The sequence below is a fragment of the Caretta caretta genome, chromosome 11, assembly GCF_965140235.1.
Source record: "Caretta caretta isolate rCarCar2 chromosome 11, rCarCar1.hap1, whole genome shotgun sequence".
Taxonomy (NCBI): Eukaryota; Metazoa; Chordata; order Testudines; family Cheloniidae; genus Caretta; species Caretta caretta.
This window is the reverse complement of record NC_134216.1, coordinates 64,279,645-64,306,103: the sequence shown is the minus strand read 5'-3', so window position 1 is coordinate 64,306,103 and position 26,459 is coordinate 64,279,645. Positions and strand designations below refer to the sequence as shown.

The window sequence follows — 26,459 nt, the reverse complement described above, 5'->3', positions numbered from 1 at the left end:
AAGTGATTTCCAAAATATTTTTTAATATAATATTAGAGAGAGTGTGTGTATATATGTAAATAGATGAACTACAACCAACTTTCACTTGAAAAGTTAAAAGCACAGTTTGTATAAATGGACATTGGTAAGCAAAAGAATAAATGATACAATCTAAAGCTTTGCATTAAGACCAGACTTAGTTCTGTAGATCTTTAATCTGAATGTACTCAGAGTCACCTTAGTATGACAGGTACCAGCGGAAGTGATGGAGAAATCGCGTGGCATGTAGTCTGAGAGATCCATATGCTTACTTCTCTGATATGATTATTCTATTATCATCATCCAGCAGAGGCAAATACGCCTTCCATAATGCCTACAATTTTCTACTATCACCATCTGTTTCAGGGTACATGCTAGAACACCCAATCATCTGATGTAAAATGCTACCCAAATAACTAACAAATGCAGGTAGTGGTTATTCATAGGAAAATAACAGAGCCTGCGGTTAGCAGACAATAGAAATAGACGAAATGCCCATTTTTCCACTAAGTTTGCTTACAGTGCTCTTGGTACCATAGAGGCAGCTCATCCTATGAAGAAATTCACTACTTAGAAAGTTGGCTGACCCTGCTTAAGCGACTGTGGGAATGAAAATGCAAAATAGTGAAATATTCATCAGCGCTTTTAGTTTAGAGGGAGAGCTACAATTTCATGCTTCAGGGTAGCAGCCGTGTTAGTCCGTATTCGCAAAAAGAAAAGGAGTATTTATAGCACCTTAGAGACTAACCAATTTATTTGAGCATAAGCTTTCGTGAGCTACAGCTCACTTCATCGGATGCATTCAGTGGAAAATACAGTGAGGAGATTTATATACACACAGAACATGAAAAAATGGGTGTTATCATACACACTGTAAGGAGAGTGATCACTTAAGATAAGCTATTACCAGCAGGAGAGCCCGGGGGAGAAAACCTTTTGTAGTGATAATCAAGGTGGGCCATTTCCAGCAGTTAACAGGAACGTCCGAGGAGCTGTGGGTGGTGGGGGAAATAAACGTGGGGAAATAACCTACTCCAGGACAGGCCCAACAAAGATAACAACAGAACGCCACTAGCCATCACCTTCAGCCCCCAACTAAAACCTCTTCAGCGCATCATCAAGGATCTACAACCTATCCTGAAGGATGACCCATCACTCTCACAAATCTTGGGAGACAGGCCAGTCCTTGCTTACAGACAGCCCCCAACCTGAAGCAAATACTCACCAGCAACCGCACACCACACAACAGAACCACTAACCCAGGAACCTATCCTTGCAACAAAGCCCGTTGCCAACTGTGTCCACATATCTATTCAGGGGACACCATCACAGGGCCTAATCACATCAGCCACACTATCAGAGGCTCGTTCACCTGCACATCTACCAATGTGATCTATGCCATCATGTGCCAGCAATGCCCCTCTGCCATGTACATTGGTCAAACTGGACAGTCTCTACGTAAAAGAATAAATGGACACAAATCAGACGTCAAGAATTAGAACATTCAAAAACCAGTCGGAGAACACTTCAATCTCTCTGGTCACTTGATTACAGACCTAAAAGTCGCAATATTACAACAAAAAGACTTCAAAAACAGACTCCAATGAGAGACTGCTGAATTGGAATTAATTTGCAAACTGGATATAATTAACTTAGGCTTGAATAGAGACTGGGAGTGGATGGGTCATTACACAAAGTAAAACGATTTCCCCAAGTTTGCTGTTTTCATTATATAGTAACTCCTTGCTTAACGCTGTAGTTATGTTCCTGAAAAATGCTACTTTAAGTGAAACAATGTTAAGCAAATCCAATTTCCCCATAAAAATTAATATGGGGGGTGCGGTTTCCAGCGAAGTTATATATACACATATATACAGTATAAGTTTTAAACAAACAATTTAATACCGTACACAGCAATGACAATTGTGAAGCTTGGCTGAGATAGTGGAGTCAGAGGGGGGGATATGCTGCTAAATGATGAACTAGCACTCGGCTGAGCCCTCGAGGGTTAACACACTGTCCTTAATGTAGCCTCACACTCTACAAGGCAGCACAAATGGAGGGAGGAGACACACCGTGTGAGTGTGTGAGAGAGAGAGACGGACACGCATTGCCCCTTTAAGTGCGCTGACCCCACTCTAAGTACACTGCTTTTTTAAGTAGATCGGCAAGTTGAGACAGCAGCTGCTGCCAGCAAGCTCCCTCATCCTGAGCCCTGTCGTGTTCCCGCCCCCCTGCACCGCTCTGTGGAGATGTGGGTACAGGAGCATGGGGCAGGAGTGGGGGGAGGGGGACACCCTGACATTAGCACCGCTCTTCTTTCCGCCCCCGCACCCCGGGGAACGGCAAGCAGGAGGCTCCAGGGAGCAGCTCCAAGGCAGAGGGAAGGAGCAGCACATGGCAGTGGGGGGAGGGACAGCTGAACTGCCGGCAGTTGATAGCCTGCTGGGCGGCTGCCCCACAGGGAACTTAGGGGAACTGATAGGGGGGCTGCCGGTCCACCCTGGTTCCAAACCCCCACCAGCTAGCTCCAATGGGCTACTCCTCCTGCAAGCAGTCGGCAAAGCAGGCGGCTTCCAAACAACATTATAAGGGAGCACTCCACAACTTTAAACAAGTAGGTTCTCTAACTGATCAGCAATGTAACAACGTTAACCAGGACGACATTAAGTGAGGAGTTACTGAATAAATTAGGAAACATCCCAGTATTGGTAGGGTTTTTTCCCCCTTTGCTCTCCCAAAACTGATTTGTTTTTAAATAAAGTTTGAAATTGCACAAACCTAACAAAAAAAACTTTTTGAAAGTAAAATTCCTTGACAACAGTTATGGAGACCAACTAGGCCATCTAAATCCTTCCCAGGCCAACGCAAGAGATTGCTCCCTCCATGACATTTACAGTTCTTTCAACTCTTAAACACCGAAAGCCATTCTGATAGCTCAATAGGAAGCACAGAAAATTCCCTAGCTCCAATCTTAAGAGACCTCAGTTTGAAAACGTCCTTTGGGATGAGTTGGCATCTTTATTTTGAAAACCTATTTTCCCCTCAGGGGTTTGAAATATGGAACAAATTTACTAAGGGATGTGGTGAATTCACCAGCCAAAAGTCTTTTATTCAAGATGGGCTGTCTAAGGAGTGTTCTAGTTCAACCGCAAGTTATTAGGTGTGCTACAGGAACAATTAGGTGAAATTCTACAGCCTGTACAATGCAGGAAGTCAGCCTAGATGACCACAAGGTCCCTTCTAGCCTTAAAAAAAAAAATCAAATCAATCTATACATTATTTCTTGGCCCCTCTCTGTAAGTAAATTGACTTACATTGCCATTCAGCTTACACAGGAAAGGCAGTGAGGAGAAGTATGTAAGGTAGCATAAATAATCCACTCTCCATTTAACATGGACTTGGACTCCAAGGCATGCACATTATATACCAACTTGACTTTCCTTTAAAATGACTGCAAAAAGTGCTCAGCATGCATGTGAGCGTTTGCACAGCTAGGGATACGAGCCAACAGGCAGGCCAGAAAGAAAGGAGTGAGAAATCCTTAAGCTTTCACAGTCAGCGTGATCTTACTTCAGCAAGGTGAAAGGCAAGTGCTCATGACATGTGCCTTTGTTGAGTTGGGTGGATCTAGTGAATGTTTGGATGGGGTCATTCATCCACCTAATTCTTCAAATATATTAGACACAGATATGGCTCTGACTCCAAGGGAGGCTTCAGAAAGGTTCACTGTGAACTGCCTCACCCCCAATACACAGCTTAATTCAAAGGAAGAAGCAGAAGTCATGAATAACCACAGATATGGTACTGAGGTGATGAGAAACACAGTCCATGAAGTTAAAGTTAAGTACTTGAAAGAGCAAGAGCAAAGGTTACATACCAATGATCCCAACCACCAGCTGATTGCTAGTATCGTCGCGGCCAACCAGCAGGGAATAGTCAATGATGAGGTGGCTGGAAAGAAAGTGGGAATCGCTGTGGATGGAAGCCCTCAGCACAGCCTTGCAGTGGGAGCGGATATACAGAGGGTTGTCCCGTACCATCTTCAAGAGATTTTCATCGAGCAGGACAACATCGCAACTTTCCTTCCCGGTATCTGTTTTCACATTTCTGTTCCGCAGGGAGCCCTTCAGGTCAAACACCTGGCAGGGGAGGACAAGAATACTTCATTTCATTGGAAGAAAATCTGTTTTACCCACTTTCCACTCTGTTAGAGAGACCAGTGTCTCAAAGACTCCAAACAGTTTTACTACAAGATCATGGAATGTCAAATATCTCACCCTCAAATCAATTATTCCCAAGTTGTGTATATGGGATTGAGTGGTAACTGATCAATGGACCTTGATGAAGATGTCAGCACACTGCTTACAGCTTTGATTATATGATGATTTGGACTTTAAAAGGTGACCTGATGTGATATTTTCTTCTAAAAGTGCTGAATATAAAAGAAAGCTGATGCTGCCACTTTTTGGTGTTTGCATTCTGCCTACTGGGAACCCCACAGGTCAGTCGTAAGGAGAAGACATTCAGGAGAGAGTGAATCTTGCATGAAAACAGGCCATGGTGAGGCTGGGAAGGTAAGTGGATTAATTGTAGAATTGTATCCACTTGTGATTGCTGCAACCACAGTACAAGACAGGCCACACAAACCTGTTGATCTGGCCTAGAAACCTGGTCCCTTCAGCTACCACACAGCTGTGCTCCACCAATCTAGCAAGAAGTTAAGCTCAAATATATAATGTCTCTGAGGCAGCAAGCCACCATAGGACAAGCAGATCTCATATACATTAAAACCATTACAATTAGATACAGTAGACACTATAATATGCTTAAACCACCACTCAAATAGTAATTTAGGCATAGGGTCAAGATTTAATCACCTGGAAAGGATAGAGGGTCAGCAATAAGCCTTTTTGAACTAAAAAGATGAAGTTAAATTTTAAGGTGTGTGTGATTTTGGCTAATTTTCTTCTAACATTCAAAAAAATTCTTAGTCTCCAGTGTAAACCCTGCAGTTCAGGGCAAGCCACCGTGGATAGCCAAGGACAAATATAGGACATCTAATGGAAAAAAGGTTGTAATCTTAACTATGGCAACAGAAGCCATTCGAAGATGACACTTTACATAAAAGGCCTTGTCTACACTACAGGGGGATATCAATCTAAGTTATGCAACTTCAGCTACGTGAATAATGTAGCTGAAGTTGACGAACTGAGATCTACTTACCGCGGGGTCCACACTATGCGAGACACTCTCCCATCAACTCTTTTTGTGCTTCTCATTCAGGTGGAACACAGGAGTAGAGAGGAGAGAGATCTGTAGTCGATTTAGCGGGTCTTCACTAGACCCGCTAAATCGACCACTGATGCATCGATCACCACGTGTCACACCCCCGATAAGGGTAGATAAGGCCTGAGTCAACATCTTCAGGGTGAAGATGCCCCAGTAGTGTCAGCCCTGTTCCTACTCTTTGTGTTGGGAAAAGCACTGTGGAAGAGAAAGATGCATCACATACTTATTCCTCACCTGAGCCATTTTTCTGCCATAGAAAAGGTTTTCCATGACAAGCAGATCCAGCTTCTTCTCAGTGTTGTTCTGAGAGTTCTTGTATCCAATCCGATACACTCCAAGTATTTTGGCCAGTGCTGTTGGTTTCTGATCGAGAAAACAGAGGATAACATTCCAATAGTTATGGTAGAAAGCATTACTTTCCTGTGCGCCAGAACTTTCATTTTTCATCCCAATACATTTGATTTTGAAGCCTTGGTGAAATTTCTGCATTTTAAAAATTTAAAAAAAAAAAAACATCCTTTCTATCAGACTGCCAATATATACCTAACTCCTCATTATATCTGTTAGTCCCCCTCATTTTAATACTACTGGCTTGAAAACAACTATTTAAATAAAAAGACAAGTTCCAAAAACCAGCCTGTACAAGCCTCCTACCTTTTGCTGAACAGCATTAGTGATGTAAGTGAAGTAGTGTGGGGCAAAGTCAAGGAAGGACTGGACCTCCAGACGGGGCATCTGCTTCAAAATGAATCTGTCATCTGTTTCAACATTAGAGAAAGGCTATGTAATTCCAGATGTAGGAAAACATTTACTGTAAATATCCAGAAAGACACCCCCAAATCCTTCAAGAATCTAACTTCAAGCATGTACCTTATTAACTGTAATTTTCTCTTTAAACGTTAGCAGCAGAAATTTGTGTCCATAGGCTTTACAGTTCTAGATGTTAGCTCATTTGAAGGAATTTTTAAAAAGTCTGATTTGCCTTAACAGTGAACGCCAAAAGATTGAAAGAAAACTGTAAATCATTCAATTATATTAAAATCTGGCATCCCTTGAAGCTGTGAGAAAGTAGGAGTTTTATACTTAACCTCCTTGGCCAGCTATTTTCAGCACTGCTGAAGAGTATGCTTTATGAAAGCCTGTCCTCCAGTTGTGCCTTGGGTTTAGTTCTCCAACCCCCACAAGTGCCGCACTAAAGGTACAGAAAACACCCCTCCCACAAGAAATGGTTAAGAAGCTTTTTGCTACGAAAGGGGAAGAAATAAGCAAGCCAGTTTTACCTTCCGTCACATAGAACACAGCTCCTGACTTGCCTCCACGGGCCTGCCAGGGCAGAGAGTGAGACAGGGAGCGAATGAAGTCCTCCTCACGGCTCCCGAGTATCACATCACGCATCTTATGGAACTCCCCGGCATAATAAATCCGGCAATAGAACTTGGCATTAGCATCTGAAAACTCTGCAGAGAGACATGGAGAGGGAAGGTCCTTCGTTAATTAGAAAAAGCAAGGCTTGTTTTCCCAAGAGAGTTGACCAGTCAGTAATATTTTTCAGGAGCTTTTAAGATCTCTTGCCCTCACTACAAAAGTTATTTTTAAGTTACAGTTACTCTTATCCACCCCTATGTTTTAAAGTGCTTAGAAAACTGGCTAAGTAGTAATTAAAAAAGAAAAGGTTGTTTTCTGTTTTTATTTTAATACCCCCACAAAATTAGCCCATGTTACATGCCAATTGAAGGTGCTTCAAAACAAGATGTGATGGAAATTTAGACTTTGTAGGCTGTTTTTTGTAATTAACACCTCTGCTACTTTTTCAGAACACCTGGACTTGTTAGTAAGAATGCCATTGCTCTGCAATCTGACATTTTCCTGCCCAAGATGAACTGTCAACTCATCAACTCCAAGTTTTATTAGGGAGGTAGTTCTGTGTTTGTGAAGAGGGCAGTATGCCACCATGTGATTCTTAATTAAGAGCCCCAAATTATTTCCTACTCACGAAGTTCCACATGGGGATTTGCTAGCTGTTTCTTTTGTGCATCTCCTCCATCTGCTTCATCTGAAAACGGCAAGGGGAAGATTAAGTCAGGCATGTATGTTTAGCACCATAAGCCAAGTTCTATAACAAGGTATGCTTAGCACTGAATAGAATTCACATTAAAAGAAGATCTTTGGGGTTTGCCAAAATGTTTATTTTTATTAGCAGCAGTAGTTCTAAAGCACCCCTTGAGAAGATGACTAGATACTGCATGAACAGTTAAAGAGTCACAAATCATACACAAATCATTTATTTCACTAACTGAATTAGCCTCATTTCCACTATTCAAGGTCAAATCGGGCTTCAAATTATAAAAAGTTAGAAATAAGATTCAAACTCAGTGCACTATAAAAATTGATGGTCACTGGAAGAGTCCTCAAAACAGATTGTAGGTAGATACTAAAGAAAAACGCATTGTTCATTAAACTTGCTGACTGATAACCCTGAAGTGAAAGATTCATATAACTAATTTCTTAGAAACCGTCTGGGGAGCAATTGTCTTACTCTAGTCCAGGGATTGGCAACCTTTGGCACGCAGTCCGTCAGGGCAATCTGCTGGTGAGCTGGGACAGTTTGTTTACCTGAGTGTCCGCAGGTTTGGCCAATTGCAGCTCCCACTGGCCGCGGTTGGCTGCGGGAAGCGGTGTGGGCCGAGGGATATGCTGGCTGACACTTCCTGCAGCCCCCATTGGCCTGGAACGGCGAACCACAGCCAATGGGAGCTGCGATCAGCCGAAACTGAGGACGCTGCAGGTAACAAACTGTCCTGACCTGCCAGTGGATTTCCCTGATGGGCTGCGTGCCAAAGGTTGCCGATACCTGCTCTAGTCCCTCCAGGCCAAGCTTCCCAATATAACAGCTCTGTGAGAGAGTGTTTCAAGTGATGCTACCACTCATACTACAGAAGCATGACGACAGCACTAAGCTTTTTAGCCTGTGTGAACGCAGTTTCCCCCACCCCCTTCCTTCTGTTTTCTGCTACTCCATGAACTGAAGTGATACAGCAGACCAGGAAGTAAAGATGAGAGATGGACTGAAGCCCACTGGTTCACATTACACCCACCCAACTTGAAGGAATTTGGAAGACCCTGAAACCAAAGATGTATTGTTCTTGATACTATAGGCCTGGAGCCTTAAAAAAGGTCCCTTGTCTAGTAAAGAGGGAAGCTGGGATTTTCAAGAGGAGTCCATTGAATTTCAATGAGATTTGGGCACCTAACACTTACTTTTCTTTGAAAATTCCATCTGGAGTGGGTTTGGGTTTTTTGTCTGTTTGTTTAAATAGACTAGATGTTGGGAGATGCAACAGTCCTAGCTGAAAGATGTAACTGATGAGAGAGCATACCTTGAGTCTCTGCTCCTTGGCTCTCCGGACCCTCCTTGCCCATCTGTCCAACCTGGTAGTAGGCACTATCTGCACCACGTAAGGTCTCTTTCTTCTGGGCAGACAGATCAGGGCTCTTCCCTCCTGTGCCACGGAAGAAGGATAGAACTCCAGAAACTTTTTTTGCTAAAGTGAGTGAGCAAAGGAAAGAGTGGGCACCATTGTTTCTATAGTCACTACAACCCAGAAGCTTTTATCACAGAAATATTCTCAAGTGACTTTTCTAGTAGTAGGGGAAAAGCCCAGTAACCTATTTCCAATCCTCCAACCAATTTAAAGTAACAGGTTAGTTGACCTAGTGTTACAGAATGCTACACCTTAATACTTCAGAAGTCATTGGAGAAACTGCACACGTCAAACTGAGCTGACTGCTTAATTGTTACATTGGAGCGCTAAAGTGCTAATCCTTTTTAAAAAGGGAGGGGGGGAGGGGAAGACAAGCTGAAGAAAGCCTAACACAGGCAATGTTCCCATGCTCACACATCTTAAAAAAACAAAACAAAACCAGGAACCGTCCTGATTGTAAGAATCATTGGCATCTTGGAAACTTTTCCACCGAGAACTACTCATGGCATTTTACAACTTCCCCTCTTCCCCAAATTTCAAAATATTTTTAACCAGTATCTTAAAAACACACCACCACCAAAACCATAAGACAGTACTAAGAACACAACTGGAGTCCAGGTTCTATATGGGGCACAAAAGCCCACATAAGAATACTTAAGTCTGCTACATAAAAAAAGGAGGACTGAGGTCATCTCTGTTACTAGAAGAGAAGAGTACCAGGAGAAAAACACCAGTGTGAGACTTTGATTTTCAAGCCAATATCAGCAGTTCAAAAACTGAATTTACTATACCCAACTTAGAACAAATTGGATTTCATTTCAAGTTGTATTTTCTCTTTTTAAAGTTAGTTTCAATCAAAACCTACACTTAAGCTTATTTGATCTCAGTAATTAAATCAAAGCTGGCCTGTGATGTGGACACTATTTCTCTAAAACAACCTTACGCTGTTCTGCTTCGGCTGTGCGGTTTGCCTGTCCCGCATTAGTCTCAGGCAATCGGACTGGGCTGTTGCTCTTCGGTTTGTTGTCCAACATACTGAAAGGGAAAGACATTCTGAATTATTTATAACCATAGTAAGTTTTCCATGTGAACCAGATAAACTAATTCTTCACCCGGGCACTAGATTATCCCCAATTTTAAATGAATGAAAGAAAGTTAAAGTAAATCTATATGGGGAAGAGGATGTAAAAGAGTCCTATTGTGGGGAGACATTCAACCCCTCGTGGACTTCCAGGCTTCCTTCCAAAATGACTCCTCTACCTCATCTATCCAGGAAAGAGATCACCCACCCTTATCTCAGTGGGGAAGGCCCACTTGCCTGAGTGCAAAAACTGTTTCTCTAAGTCACCAAGCTGAGTGAACAGGACTACGGGCCTCTTCAATAACAGATTGTGCCAAATAGCACAGCTCCAGGATTAGGAGCAACCCAATCACTGCACCCTAGTGTACATGTAACTCAGTGGAGAAGCTGGTTAGGAGGGTACAGTACAAGGGCCCAAAGTCAGATGGGACCTGAGTTACTGTTATAAGACAGCTAATTATATTGAAACTGGGGACGACACCATCTGGACACTGGATGCTGTCAGAAAATTGAAGTACTTGGCAGTTCCATAAGAACACATTGGAGGGGCCCCCAGCTATGATTTTGGCTCCCCTCCACCCCCCATGACCACACTCTGCTCTCTCTAGAACAGGGGTGGGCAAACTTTTTGGCCCAAGGGCCACATCTGGGTGTGGAAATTGTATGGTGGACCATAAATGCCCACGAAATTGGGGTTGGGGTGCAGGAGGGGTTGAGGGCTCCGGCTGGAGGTGCAGGCTCTGGGGTGGGGTTGGGGGATGAGGGGTTTGGGGTGCAGGCTCCGGGCTGTGATTACCTCAAGCGGTTCCTGGAAGCAGCAAAAATGTCCCCCCTCCGGTTCCTACACGATGGCGCTGCCAAGCAGCTCTGCTGCGCGCTGCCCTGTCCACAGGCACTGCCCCTACAGCTCCCATTGTTCGTGGTTCCCAGCCAATGGGAGCTGTGGGGGCGGCACTTGGAGCAGAAGCAACATGCAGAGTGGAGCCCCCTGGCTGCCCCTAGGCATAGGAGCCGGAGGCAGATATACTGCTGCTTCTGGGAGCTTTACAGAGCGGCTGCCGACCCTGCTCTCCAGCTGGAGCGCCGGAATGGGGCAAGCCCCAGACCCCAATCCCCAGCGGGAGTGCGAGGGCCGGATTAAAACAGCTGGCTGGCCAGATGCGGCCCGCGAGCTGCAGTTTGCCCACCCCTGCTCTAGAACATTGTCAAGCCTGTTATGAGCCAGTTGGTCACCTGTTTGGTGGAAGCCCTTCTTCAGAACTGCTCTTCAGAGATGCTTTGGATAACTCATCTAAGGCATTTCTGTATTCCTTGCAACTGAAAGGGAAAGATTAACAGCTTATGTTACAATTCCTACAATACCAATCCATTTGCTTTAATTCAGAGGCAGCAGCAAGTGGAGAGCAATCCCCTGGAGATAGGATACCTACCTGTTAGCTAAAAACAAACCCCACGCAAGGTCCTTGAGAGACTATTTTACTTCGTTCTGTAACAACTAGCTCTGAACTCTAGTTATTTTATCTAAATAAAAGATTTTTCAGAAAGCTGCAGACAGTCTAATTTCCCAATGTAGAAGGGCTGTCACTTCAATTTTGCAAGGAGCTCTCATACAGGGCTAGAAGAAAGTCTCACATTTATAGAAGTAGCGGCTGCAAGGGGTTTATACATGTTCCTTGAACAGAAAAGCCACTGAAGATTTCTTAGACATTTGGGATAAACCCAGTGAAAAGTGAATCAGTTTAAATACCTGAGCGCAAAAGCTATGATGGAGCTTGGTTCCTTTTCACAGACTGCAATGGGTACCCGTTCATGTTCATACATTAGGTAGTGCTTATCTGGGTCACTGTATAAAAACCAGAATAGATTATTTTTTTATGTTAGCAGCTCTGGACAAGTGAAGGAGCAACAGGTGGAGTTTTTGGTGAAAGTTCAAATTTCACCAAATACACCCCAGACAAGTGATTCTGTGACTTGAACGCCTCATATGGACTTGTAAAGGTACTGGCTTCTCCCATCACAAATATTTGTAGATGGCACGTTAGCCACAGGCTAGAGTAATTTAAAATTCCATTATATACTATAGGTGGTGGTGGAGAGTAGAAAGATTAACATGTTAGAGAAAACAGGGCTTGCTTTAGGCAAGCAATATACTGTTGGACGTTATGAACACACTTTTAATCCAGTGATGTTTGTGTGCAGGGAAAGCCAACTTATGACTATTAGTCTCTCTGTTCAGCAAGAGCAGTTGCACAGCTTTCAGTTTCTGTAGCTAAGCCAGAACATCAGTTTGGTATTTAGCACACAACACAACTTTCATGTCCATTGGTAGCACCATATATTACTTACAAGGGGAATGGAATGGGATTATAGCTGTTTCCAGGCAACAAATTTGCCAAAATAGCTTTCATAGTAGATTTCTCCTTCACCTGGCTGTCTGTAGATCCCAACAAGTGTCCATCAAATACATCTAGAATGAGGATATGACTATTAATTGTGGATCATGAAGCATACACTAGAACAGTCAAACTTTACTTGGATTTCCATGTGGGCCGTAATCTTGGGAAATAAAAAATTCCTTGCTCTACCATACATTTCATTGGAGGATCTCAAAGAAATTCACATGGAAAAAGTAAGTATCATTGCCATGTTACAAATTGAGGCTGTGAGGTTAAGGGCCAGATTCTTAAAAGGTAGACTGCCACTGAGTCCCTAAATGTAAAAATCTGGCCCTACAGTGACTTGCCTCAAGTTACAGTGAGTCTGAGCCAGAGCCATGAATAGAACCCAGATTGCCTAATTTCTAATCCAAAGGTCCTATCCCCTCAGCCATGCAGCTGAATATATGCACAGTCTCATGCAGCTGATTATAGTACAGCTTGTGAAAGTTTGCACTGTAACTCTGCCCTTTTTTGTAGCCAACCTATTAAAATCTCCCTGGATCAAGACTCTCTCAGAGAAGCGGTTTGGTGGATGTCAGCTCACAATGCAGCAATATTGAGTTCAGTTACATCAGCTGGATGGCCTCGTACCACTGCACCCTTGGGACAGATGTGCATGCCTGAAATAAGTCAAAGATCAGTTCTTGACCTTGGATAAGAGTTCTCCAGGATACTCAGCCCCAGGAGAAAGGAGAGTGCCTCTTATTTCTCTTACAAGGATTCCTTTCTGGCCAAAACTAAGTGTTGAAGAACATGTATCTACTCTTCATTCAAAGAGGGAAGGGTCAGTGATATGGGGAAGAAAGCATAGGGAGAAAGGAGGATACCGATGGCCTTCCCTACCGAGGAGGGCGGTTTATGGCCATTCTTCGTTAGAATGCACTAACAAACCAATAGCCCTTTTGCAGCTGCAGCAGAACCTTTAGCAACAAGCAACCTTGAAAGGAGCACATGTATTTTAGAGACACAGTTAGGTACCATTCAATCATTTGAAAAAGGTTGATGAGATGCCCTGGACCTGATACAGGACACCATTACTATAAGTTTACACCATTTTGGTTCCCACCATTGAAGCCTGTTACAATACTCAAGCACTCTTCAAAATATTTAGTCCACTTTGGTGAGCTTTAGGCACTCAGTCTGCCAGGTGAAGTGTTTGGTTCTCAGCATCATCATTTAGAGAGGCAGTCATACTAATCTAGTAACCAGTAATCTCATATGCTAGCCACTACGTGGTGTGTCACACAACCAAAGGAAGAGGGAAATAAGTGTCATTAATTGTACCTTCTGAGCTGCTGGTGGTGTCTGGTTCAGAGAGTGAATTGGCAAAGGAAGGCCCCCCTGTCAGCTGCTCTGACACAATTTCAGGTGGGGTAGGAAGCTGGAGATGGGTGGAGCTTGTAGAGCTCTGACTTGACAAGGTTGTCAAGAAACGGTCATCTGTTGAACATACAAAAAACAACAAGGACACAGGAAAGCATTTGAGATTACCAACCAAAACGAATACCCGTTTCCATCCCGGACTCTTCACTAAAAATCGACATTCACTTGGGTAACCATTTTTCCTCTCACATATACGATATGTAATATAACAGATCCTTCACTTGGAAAGTGGAGAAGCAGTGCATAATGAGAGCACAAATGCTCGAAGAGTTACAGGAAACTTTCCAAAAGCACTTAAGTTCCGGTTCTGAAAGAGACTTGGGGCTTGTGCTGTAGCGCCATGTAAGTGTAGACATCAGCGCAGATGCTACCTAGGCCGACCGAAGGGATTCTCCTGTTGGTGTAACTAATCCACCTACCCGAGTAGCTAGGTCAACAGAAGAAGACTTCTGTCAACTTAGTGCTGTCTACATGGGCACTTAGGTTGGCTTAATTACACCACTCGGGATGTAGATTTCTCACACCCTTGAGCAATGTAGTTATGCCAATGAAATTTTCGAGTTTAGACCAGGCCTGAAACTCCAGCTGCTTAGTCTCCTAATGAGATTTATTGCAAGTCAATAGGGTGCCTAAGCATCCAAGTCACTTTCAAAAACAGGACTTCAGTGCTTTTGAAAGTTTTATTCAGAGTGGTTCTAGTGAGAGCTTTTGGAAACTTTAAAAAGTGATGATCAAGTTAAACTTCTATAATATTGTAACTAATAAATCCTTATATTACAATTGAGAACAGAAGAAATCCAGTTTCCTTTTCACCATTTATGCAGCAGATTCATTTACTGCATTCCATTCGCCTCTGACAATAGGTTAGCCCATGTCACTTTGTAGTTCTCACCCACAATGTTTGGGTTGCAGATACTGTAGAGGAACACCCACCAAAACTTTAATGAATTTTTAAGAAACATTTCAATTCATTAGGTTTTAAAACATCAAAATCTAGAGCTCTCAATTTACTCCTCTTGATGGAGTTCCTGTAACTTTTGAAAAACTGAAAACATTGACGCTCCCATATTACTGAGATAATACATAACCTGCCTTGAACAACTACTCAAAAGACTCCATGGGAAAATAGTTACAGTAGCTCACTCTCACTTTTCAGTAATCCTTACCCTTAAGATCCTTCTACTTTGCAAGAACATTTCTGCATTGGAAGTATTATATTCCTATTTGCAACGTATGAGACCCATAACTAGTGTGTCTTGAAATGAAAACGTAATATGTAATTTAGTATAAAAATCTGAACCAGGAGATGATTAAGGTTTTTGGCAATGGAAATCAGATGCAGCTTCTTCCCCTCAGACGTGACTATATTTAGGAGAGGCAGATTAAAACCAATCTTTGACAGGGACTAGCTGTTTTCCAGCATTCCATGCTACGTTCTAACCTAATGTACTGTTAACAGTAAGGATAAATAAAGTAATCAGCAAAATAATTAAGATGACATTTAAAATAGCCTCATTAGGATTTAGAGTTAACAACCCATTAAAAAGAACAGGGCAGTTCTTTTAGATCTATGGTTTCCAAGACTTAATGATCACCACATGAGTTTACATTGATTTCACATTTTGATGGTTCTTTGCAACCTTGAGGCTAGTGGCTTAAATCTCTTAAAAGTGGAGTGTAAGAATTAGAACAATTATGTGCAAATACAATGAGGACAGTTACAAAGGCAATTTTTACACTAATAAGCGCTACAGTATTTCAATCCAATTTATGCTATAATCCTTCCTGTCTGGCAGAATTAAATTAAGGCAATAGTTCCATCATGCATGAATACGGTTCAGTCTTGCAGTATACACTAACCAACTGCACTACTGAGCGCAAGGCAAGGTTAACCCAGACTGGTACCAGATATACAAGATGAGACCAAAATAGATCTTAACCGTTTCAAGAAACTGCCCTACGGCAATCATCATGCTGGGGGAGTGGTTTGTGCCAAACAGCATCCTTATCTATTGATCACCCCAATTTGAAACAAAAGTAGGTCATTTCACAGTAGAGAAACTTAGTGCAGCACCAGGGTCCACATGGACACTTAGTGCATGGCAGACTAGTGCGGGGTAGATTTGCACCCCAGCCTGCCACAAACTAAGCGTTCATTTAGACAAGCCCACAGTTTCAAACTAGTCTCTAGAGCTCAGTGACATGTTGCACCTTTGGGATTTTGCAGCCTTTAAGAGTTTTAAGATTAAAAACCTTAAAGGCCATTAATTCTTCCAGGAAAACTTGTACAAGAATGCTGTGTGGACGTGAAAAGAATTCTGATTCTATACAAGATATATGCTGCCTCTCCATTCTCTCCTCCTTTGTTAGGGATAGTTACATGGAAATGGTATCCGTTATGTCCTAAATGGATACAGGAAAAGATATGTATCTGTATCATAGGGTAGAGTAAGTGTCTCAAAATGGAAAGTTTGAAAACAGACCAACACTGATGTATTTACAGCTTTAATTATTTCAGATGAGACAGGGCTGAGGTGAGCAATTCTATTATGTCCTTACTAGAACACATTATCAAAACAGACCTTTTTCTCCATTCTGTAGGGCTGGAGAAGCGTTGCGGGGAGAGGCATCCATTGCACTGATCTGTGAAAAGATGGACAGAACATGGATTGCTGAGGAAGCAGCCAGTAGTCCCATTCTCTTTTCAGCTATATCCCTTATGATGGGGCAATTACAAAATGAAGAAGCATCACATTTGCAAAAGCAGAGAGCCCTAGCATTTTCAGCTTCTGCAGCACCACCATATATGCCTGATGTGTGGCAGCATGTGCAAGTCATAAGATATGATTCTGCAAGTCTGCTCATGACTGTAAAAAGTAAGAGCTGCACTCTAAAAGAGACAGTAGGATTTAGATTACTGCCATCATGGCCCACCATTCTCTTCATTATCTCTCAAGTTAGAGCCCTGTGCTACGAGTTCTTTGAGTTTATTAATTACTATCTCCCATATCTCACTTAAGTGACATTTTCAGATTTATACCAAAGGAAATATGCCCATTACCTGTACTATTAAGTTTTAAGTGTAGTTTTTAAAAAAATCAAATGCATTTGCAAACTAAAAAAGGAGTTCATTCAAAGGTAAGCCTAGCTTTGGCCACAGAAAGGACAGATGTCTGCATGTAGAATGCTATAAGATTATGAGATTGCAATTTTAACAGAATATCTGTTAAAGTTACACTTGCAACGTTTTACAGTTCTAATATTTAACATATCATAACATAACATTTAAATTTCAGCTCTCTACAATACTCCCATTTCCCACCTCTTTATAATTTCACTTTCTTCGTTTTCATCTGGTACCTTGATTATGCTGTAGTTCCTTCTTGTACATGGACACTGGGTTTATTTTATATGCTAGTGAGTTTAATCACTAGACACAATGTAAAACCCTTTGGAATACAATAATTCCTTTCAACACCTTTCCTATCTCCGCTGGGTCCCTTTATATCAGAATTTTACCCAATATTTCCTACATTCTTGCAACATTTGCTTTACTTTCATTATATTTCATGATTTTTCTCTTCTCAAGTAAGATGAGAGCGAATGATAAAACAATAAGGAGGTAAACTGTTAAACTACCTCTTCTGAACTAAATCGCCAATTACATTGTGATACAAAAGCGAGTGCAGGGGTTCTCAAACTGGTGGTCGGGACTCCTCGGAGGTCATGAGGTATTACATGAGAGGTTGCAAGCTGTCAGCCTCCACCCCAAACCCTGCTTTGCCTCCAGTATTTATAATAGTGTTAAATATGTAAAAAACAAAAAGTGTTTTTAATTTATAAAGGGGGGGGTGGGTCGCACACAAAGGCTAGCTACATGAAAGGGGTCACCAGTACAAGTTTGAGAATCACTGAGCTAGTGCATAAAAGGTCTTCCAAACTGGAAATAACACCCTCAACATCAGTCTTCATTTTAGATGGACATAACATTGATTGCTTACAAGCACTGAAGAACAACTGTAAGCTTTTGTATTTTTAAAGTTAACATTTTCTGCACTATAACAACTGTACAGAACGCCAGATCACATGCAACATTTTAGAACCCTTCAGAGGTTCAGTAGTTTCATGGTGCAGCATCATCTGATTATAAAAGTGATTTTAACCTTTTTGAAAGATGGGAGAAGCTATTTTAGATTAGTTTGCTTCCAACCAGAATGGCGGTTTCAAAGTAACAGAATGAAATTACCTTGTTTTCTTCACCTTGTCTCAGTCTTCCGGGGCTCGGTGGTACTGAGGGGCGTTTTCTACCTTTCTCCTGCTGGAAGAGATCCTGTAATCTAAAAGAGAAGCAGAGTTATCTTTGGTCCATGACTAGACGCCTAGGTACTATGGTAATACAAATAAATAATAATAGTATATTCAATTAGAACAATTACGTCATGGCTAGTCTACGCTACCGTGCTACATCAGCACAGCTGCACCTGCTATGCTGACAGGAGAGTGAATAATTTCTTTATTTCCATGAGAGGCAGAAGCTATATTGGCGGGAGAGAGTCTGCTGCCGACTTAGTGCTGGTGTCAATAGCACTTAAGTCTATGTAATTTGCGTTGCTCAGGGGGATGGCTTTTTCACACCCCTGAGCAATGTAAGTTACATTGACTTAAGCAATAGTGCAGACAAGCCCTCAGACAAGTGCTATCATTCCGGGGACAATCTCTAAAGATTGTCCATGCTGAGGTTTAGTCAAATGTGTGTCTTTCATAATATTTTCTGGTCGCATCTGGTACTTACTAGATGTTCTGTGTGACTAAATAAGGTTGCAATTAGCCATGAACAGATCATTCTTTTCCTCGCACCTCACAGTAGGAGCCGCAGTGTGGAAGTCAGAACAGTTTTCAAAGTCATGCATGGGCCACGTGAGAGAGTTTAAATAATTGCAAGTGGAATAGAGAAATTATAAGTTGCCTGTGTTTAAAATAAAAAGAAAAGGAGTACTTGTGGCACCTTAGAGACTAACCAATTTATTTGAGCATGAGCTTTCATGAGCTACAGCTCACTTCATCAGAAGTGATGAAGTGAGCTGTAGCTCATGAAAGCTCATGCTCAAATAAATTGGTTAGTCTCTAAGGTGCCACAAGTACTCCTTTTCTTTTTGCGAATACAGACTAACACGGCTGTTCCTCTGAAACCTGTGTTTAAAATGTTTCGCTTCATATTTGCTCAACTGTGAGATTACTTCAAAGTGTTGTGCAGAGGATCAATTGCCTTATATAGGCTCTCTCCTCATTTCTACCTTTATTTCAGCTGTGCCCGGTTTCCCATACAAATTGTGATTCTCCAGTAAGTCTGTGCAATTTCTACAACAGGGCTTGAAACAGATAATCTATAAATGCCACTATTGAAGTCTAGCCATTTACGAGTGGGTCTCTATAAATATAACTCCACTCATTACATTTTCACCTTCAAACACTCATGTGTAAATATGACTAATCATTAGCAAGATATTGCAGTATCTTGTATGCAGTAGTAGCAACAAACTTGATAGAGAGAAAGTGCAGCAGGATCTCCTCCTTAGGTTGCTAGCATCTCTCTTACCTGTTATTCCAGGCCTGCAGCATCTCACAGAGGCTCTGTTTTTTAGCTATCAGAGACTCAAAGACTGACTGCAACTGCTGAGAGGTGTCCAATGAAGGTGAAAGCATCCTTGCTTGGATCTTCTCAATCCAGTTCCGGAACTCTACCTCTTCCATCTGCCAAAGAAAAATTGAGATTTTTCCGTACTCTGCCACCAGCAGTGTTACACTGGTACAGCAATGTTCCATTTTCACCCTGCATTTCTCTGGTGCAGAAGCAGCATGTTACCTCTTTTTGTGCAAAAAGGTCCTCCATCTTCTCTTCCCTTGTTTTGCTGAAAGTATCCGTTTTCAAAGAGGTGAGACGATCATCAACAGCAAGGTACACCTGTGATACCCTGTGGTAAGAGGGGAAAACGTTACCGACACCATTCAGAGTCTCAGAGCCAAAATGTAGTCCAAAGTGGTCTTTAGTAGAACACACACTCAAATCTGATGCTAGAGTTTTGCAACCTATCCCCACCCTGTAACAGCTTGTCCCGTTAAACTTCAATGGGACAACTTGAGTAAGTCTACTCTCATGAACAAGATACAAGACTGGTCCCTTAAAAGGAGCATTCTGTAGACTCTAAAAAGATTGTGAAGAAAGCTTGCTGTTCTGCCCAGATGACTAAACTATGGCACACCCTTTTGAGGCGCACACAGCGTCATTCATCCACGATAGAGTACTTCATTGTGAAGAAAGCAGGGTTAATGTAACAAACAGCTAGAATACATGTACCGCCTTTGTCTACTAAGACTGACAATGCAAACTGAGCACTGTTGTAGCTTCCTGGTTTAAGGATAACTTATGGTTCTGCACTACAATGTAGAAAACCAGAGCTAAGTAGACAAGAGCATCTCTTCTCACTGTTTCTTGAATATTTCAGCACTGAACAGAATAACCTGCTGGAATGATGACAAGTAGCAAATAGGTACTAAAAAAGAGATCAGCAGTATGGGAACCCTGCAATAGGAGCAGTAGCCAGAAGATTGTGATAAATTGTCACTTCTTCCACCCATCTTTTCCACCTTTCCAAACAACCTAAAAGCAGTTTCTTCTGCAGTCTGAGGCAACAAATCAAATTACATTCAATCCGCTCCTGCCCAATTACAGTCCCCTAAAAATAAACATTAGGTGGCAATGAAAAATGTCTGAAATCAAACCAAATTCAATAAAACTGGTCCTGTTCAGGAAACAATTTAAATATTTTCCTTTTAACATTTTATAAATTGAAACCAAAGTTGAGAGCCTCAGAAGGCCAGACAGTTCAAAACAATGCACTGAAGAACCTCGATACTTTTTTTTTTCTTCTTTGTGTCACTTGTGTCTTTTCAAATCAAGCTTCCAAGTACAGCGTCTCCTCCCCATTTTTTGAGCATTGGAGAGTGGCAGCAATATCGCTCCTAGGTGGAGGATTTTCATTGTAGCAGCATGCTTCCAGGGTCAGCTTTCTGACAGCGAAATCCTTTCCAGTGATGATTTAGGAAAGGTCTGTAAGAACGTTTGGCCACTTGAGCTATCTACATAGAAGTCATGGCAATTTTTTTTTTTTTTTAAATTAAAAGAGACATGGGACCAAAACTGTTTAGTCTAGCCACATTAAAAAGTATAATTACACCAGGCATCCGGGGAGGAGATACGCCTACACAGGTGTGTCTTCGGGGTACACCTACACAGCAGCTGGGAGGTATGATTCGCAATTCACATAAATGTACAAGCTCTGCTTGAGCTAGTGCAGCAATAGCAGCTGTGTGGGAGTGGCGGCATGGACTGTACTCTGGCATCTAGCCTGAGTCACGACCCATGCCACTGGGGCCACCCTGCTAGCTTCAGTGTAGCACACGCACGTCCACCCAAGCTGGGAACCGCACTTCCCAGCTGCGGTGTAGACATACCCTTAGACAACAGGTGGAGAGGGTCAGAATTAATGTTGGTATAGGAACCATATTTCCTTACTCTTAAGCATTTCAATGAATTGTTTTGCTCTTACATCTGCAGTAGCTTAAAATATATTTAGCAGATGTTTTCTTTAGTTTCTGCAGCAAGGACGGCTTCATGTCCTCCTTAAGGCATAAATAAGAAGAGGCAGCGAAGATAGGTGAAGAAAAACAAAACAAGGACATACTTTTGAGAGAAATCCTTCAGATCCTGCAGAATAGTAACCTTTAACGGAGCTTGACGTTTGATGTAGATTTTGGGGTGTGGGACACATACCTCTAGCAGCCGGATTGGAGAATAGCTAAGAGCAATAAAACGTAACCTTGTGTGAAAATGAAAACAAACACCACCCTGCTCCATTGCATCTCTCCCACCCTTTTGCTGTTGGTGATTCTCCTTCAGTTGGAGCATCAAGTATCAGAAAGAGCCCTGAAGGTTCTTGGCAGTGCCTGAAATACATCAGCCTTCCAGGACACTATCCTGCACGTGCTGTTTAGCTACTATGTAAAATCAGTACACCAGCCATGTTATAAACCAGCAGGCTGAAGTTTGGTAACACAGGATTGATCATTTTCCCTCGATGCAGCCTGCCTATGGACTGCTGGTTCCATCATGTTGAGTCCCCTATTCCTAGAACTACTGCCAACCCCCCTCTCTCCCAGCACTGCACAGAACAGCGTGACTAGATATTGCCAGTTTCTAACCATGCTGTACTTCTAGGACAGAGGTACAAACTATAGTATAGAGCACTGTCCCTTTTCGACATGCTCAAGATTAATTAATTAATCTGAAGGACAGGATTATTAGGGTTGCTCTTTCAGCTTGACCCAAGCACTTTAGGTGGCAATGCAGTCAGCGTTGGGGTGGAATCTGGAAGCGAAACCTTACCTGAAAGATGCCACCATCTGATTATATGAGAAATACTGGTGATAATCATGGTGTATGGAGTGACCACAAGGCTCTGCATTGGCTCTTCGCGTGTACTGGTGCCCATAGAATCTCAATTCGAGGTATTTTGCAAATGACATGGACCAAGAATCATTGGAAAGTGGGACAACTGGTGTGACCTGAAATTTGAAAACAGATTTTAATTGGAATAGACCAATGACTTAGGGAGAAACAATGAGTACATTTTCAGTAAAACTAGCCTAGTCCAAGCAGTGATGTAGTATTCAAGCAATTCAAAAGGTGTGACTACGAATCTGTGTGTGTGTGTGTGTGTGTGTGTGTGTGTGTGTGTGTACACATACAGTTTTTATGGCACGAAGAGGTCAACACAGCATCAAGATATCCTGTGGTGTGCTGACATGGTTAACTAATACAGCTGATGCAGTTAGCAATATCTAGAAGTGCTGATCAGGAGAGATTTTGGTTATTAAATCAATATAAGAATACTTGCCCCAGAAAGGAGAGGTTTCCCACCATAACAACATGTTTGCTTATATTTGTAAAGTGATTTCTTTGTCTAGTGGCATCACTTGTATCGACTCAGTCAGCAACACTGACTTCACTGCACTGCCGTGCCTTAAAACATTTAATCAAGTGCCTGAGGACTGAGCAGTGAAGATTCCATTGAGTACTCCAATACTTTAGCATCTATATTTATAATACTGCTTGCAATTTTAGGTGTATTATTTTATGGTCAATATTTCTACTGGTGTTGAACATAGTCACATTTAGAAACAGAGCATTAGGTGTGTTAACAAGCAAGTAAGTTTTATTTATGGGATATTTTCTGCATGCAAGATTTGCATCTTCCATCAGCTATCACACTAATTTCCTCCAAATTCCTTTAAATCCATATCATCCTCCAAATTCCTTTAAATCCATCATCATCATCAGGGTATAAACCAGTACAGATAGCATGAAGTCATTAGAATTGCTACTGTACGTTGAATATTTTTCTATATAGTTTCTAGATGGCAAAATGGCTATTTTAGGTACTTTCTTTAAATGTACAGGAAATGAAGTTAATTTAGGGGGTCTTTAATAAAAGTCACTCAGACTGGCGATTATAAGTAGATTTCTAAAATTAAATAGAAGTTTGTTTGTTTTAACTCCAGGGGACATATAGCTAGTTTTCTTAAAGAAGTATAAGAAGATTACTGAAGTTACAAGAAAAAGCATATGTCCTTTATGTTATTTTACAAATTATTTCTGGCTTTTAAAAGGGGATATAACATTCATCTAATATTGCAGTTATTTTATCTAGTATTTTAGTGCTGAACAAAGAAAATCTGTAGATAGTTTTGAAACAGTACAGCAAGTGCTGTTGGACTTGATCAAGACACACACTATGTACTGTATAGTGGATAACAGCAAGAGTACATTGTGGAGGAGATGGTTTTAGCTCAATTAATGGACCAGTACATCAGAGGAGGAGTTTTGTCCCTCCCCACTTCAATATTCAACTAGTTTCATTATGGCCAGGGGGCCACAACCTCTACTGGCACATGTGAGAACAACTCTATTTAAACCCATGGAGCTCTTGCCTGCCGGTGCCTGAAATTAATTTGGTCCAGTCTGTATCAGCACCTTTATCCAAAACTATTTATCCTTTCAAAAAAGATTTGACAGCCTTTTTCAAGCAGAAGCAGACATTTCCCCTGTAGTGCAATATACTGGGAGCATTACACCCAACAGGCATCAGTGGGTTATGTAGAATTAGTCTTAGTTACAGATCATAAGCTGCCGCTCCAGAGAAAATACAGCTCTTTCTGAAAGACAGTGCCCTCTGCATGAAGGCCTATCACACTATGAATTCTGCTACCATAGCATCAGAATATTCCTCTTAATCTTTACCTGTTTGCACAATCTACACCAGGAGTAGGTAAGGATTGTGTGCTGGTATCCAGGGACTGGGGAGTCCAGCTCCTTCAGTATGATCTGCACACAGCCTTGCCCGTGGACAAAGCGACGAACGTGGTGCACCATCGGTGTTTCACAAAACATGCTGGGGCATTGGTAGGAAGGCCTTAGAGAAAAGAAGTGGTGACATTCAGTTTTGAGGAAGTATGTGTTACATGTGACATCTTGAAGGCGACAGTCAGTGGCCCTAGCATACCTTTCACTGTCGTCACACTGCAGTAAATCCACCTTCCAAGATGTACAGAATGAACAAGCTTCCAAACCACTTCTAAATTATCTTAAACATTTTAAGTGTATTTATAGGGAGATCTGTTGCTGCAGGCCAAGATTTTCAAAAATACTGGTGCTTTAAGTGAAGCTCCCAAATCTAGATTTAGGCACTCAAATGAGGACCAATATTTTCAGAAGTGCTGAGCTCCCATGTGGATGTGCATCAGATGAAGTGAGCTGTAGCTCACGAAAGCTTATGCTCAAATAAATTGGTTAGTCTCTAAGGTGCCACAAGTACTCCTTTTCTTTTTGCGAATACAGACTAACACAGCTGTTACTCTGAAACCTGTCATGTGGGGAAAAGAAACCAATTTAAGTGTTTGAATATAGATTTAGGAACCTAAGTCTATGCACCCAGTTTCTGAAAACTTTGGCCACACTGGTTATCAAGGATACTTAACAGGGTTAAGGGTTACAAGGGTTAAACTTGCACTCAATATTTTCACAGATTTTTATCCATTGCTAGCATCAGCTTTCCTCTGTGACTGGGGAACACCCGATACCCTGCATCAATCACTGTTTCAAGAGTAGCTAGTGTAGCACTTACAATTAAAAAAAGTGAACATACACACAGGTCAAAATTTGATCTAGTTTTTTTTTAAAGTTTTAAATTTAGCATTTGACACACATACAAGGCTGACAGCACTAGAGACTGATTACTTACTTACCCACAGAGTAGGTAAACCCTAGGCAGTGGCTGTGCAGCTCCTCAACTTCGAGGCTGTCACTGGATTTAGGGACTATGGACCCTTGTTGTCTAGAAATGGAAGCGGGCCTACCAACCAGCTTCACATAAGCTACAAAATGTTTATCAGATAGCAAACACTTGATTTCAAATCAGGGGAGCATCAGGCCAGTAACCTAGAGAGGAAGGGCTCTAGGGCTAAAATTTCCAAACACAACTAAGTGACTTAGTAGCCCAAGTCCAATTTTAAAAAGCAACTTATGAAGTTCAGAGAAATTGACCACATATTCCTTTATCAAATCCCAGAACCATCTATCTACTTCAATTCTTCCTTCTGTTTAACATTCTGTCTTATGTTGATTTAATAGAATTACAAGCTTCTATCTTAGTTACCCATATGCATCTTTCAAATGCAGTTAGCGTCAACAGGAAAGTAAACTGCATTCTTTAGTGTGCCTATATAAGACAGATTCATACAGGGGACAAAATGAAGTAGAAAATTCCTTAAACATAGCTTCTTAACAGATTCCCTTATGAAAAGTAGAAGGGTTCTATCAATAGCCATTTTTACCAAAATGAAATCAAAACAGAACAAGTCCTGCCTATAATAATATATGTTTGTCATGTATTATGACCTACTAAAACTACATATAGACTTCATGTAGTATCAAATATTCCTAATTACACATAGATGAACAGAATTTGTTGGGGAATAATCAACATGTTTTTTCTAAAGGGAAATCATGCCTCACCGATCTACTAGAATTCTTTTGGGGGGGGTCAACAAGCATGTGGACTAGGGGGAATCCAGTGGATATAGTGTATTTAGATTTTCAGAAGGCCTTTGACAAGATCTCTCACCAAAGGCTCTTAAGCGAAGTAAGCAGTTATGGGATAAAAGGGAAGGTTCTCTCATGGATTGGTAACCAGTTAAAAGATAGGAAAAAGGGTAGGAATAAATTATCAGTTTTCAGAACGGAAAGAGGTAAATAGGGTTGTCCCTCATGGGTCTGTACTGGGACCAGTCCTATTCAACATATTCATAAATGATCTGGAAAAAGGGGTAAACAGTAAGGTGGCAACATTTGCAGATGATCCAAAACTACTCAAGATAGTTAAGTCCCAGGAAGACTGCAAAGAGCTACAAAAGGATCTCTCAAAACTGGGTGACTGAGCAACAAAATGGCAGATGGAATTCAGTGCTGATAAATGCAAAGTAATGCACATTGGAAAACAATCCCAACTATACATATAAAATGATGTGGTCTAAATTAGCTGTTACCACTCAAGAAAGATCTTGGAGTCATTGTGGACAGTTCTCTGAAAACATCCACTCAATGTACAGCGACAGTCAAAAAAGTAAAGAGAATGTTGGGAATCATTAAGA

General features: G+C 41.6%; 1 protein-coding gene across 7 annotated transcripts in view; it reads right to left on the bottom strand.

Annotated features, from left to right (window-relative positions):
• Positions 1–26,459, bottom strand: part of PIKFYVE (phosphoinositide kinase, FYVE-type zinc finger containing) — a 99,504-nt gene that overhangs the window by 6,415 nt on the left and 66,630 nt on the right. For 5 of the 7 annotated variants that reach the window (XM_048869275.2, XM_048869279.2, XM_048869276.2 and 2 more), the window contains 18 exons: positions 24,052–24,223; positions 22,138–22,316; positions 21,437–21,550; positions 19,558–19,666; positions 19,291–19,445; positions 17,941–18,031; positions 16,277–16,337; positions 13,596–13,751; positions 12,220–12,340; positions 11,621–11,716; positions 11,107–11,190; positions 9,736–9,827; positions 8,688–8,852; positions 7,304–7,363; positions 6,591–6,767; positions 5,965–6,068; positions 5,545–5,673; positions 3,899–4,160 (listed from right to left, as the gene is read on the bottom strand). In XM_048869275.2, the coding sequence (XP_048725232.1) occupies positions 3,899–4,160; positions 5,545–5,673; positions 5,965–6,068; positions 6,591–6,767; positions 7,304–7,363; positions 8,688–8,852; positions 9,736–9,827; positions 11,107–11,190; positions 11,621–11,716; positions 12,220–12,340; positions 13,596–13,751; positions 16,277–16,337; positions 17,941–18,031; positions 19,291–19,445; positions 19,558–19,666; positions 21,437–21,550; positions 22,138–22,316; positions 24,052–24,223 (2,327 nt within the window). The remainder of the gene's footprint in view (positions 1–3,898; positions 4,161–5,544; positions 5,674–5,964; positions 6,069–6,590; positions 6,768–7,303; positions 7,364–8,687; positions 8,853–9,735; positions 9,828–11,106; positions 11,191–11,620; positions 11,717–12,219; positions 12,341–13,595; positions 13,752–16,276; positions 16,338–17,940; positions 18,032–19,290; positions 19,446–19,557; positions 19,667–21,436; positions 21,551–22,137; positions 22,317–24,051; positions 24,224–26,459) is intronic. The other 2 variants (XM_048869277.2, XM_048869278.2) reach the window with 2 other exon arrangements.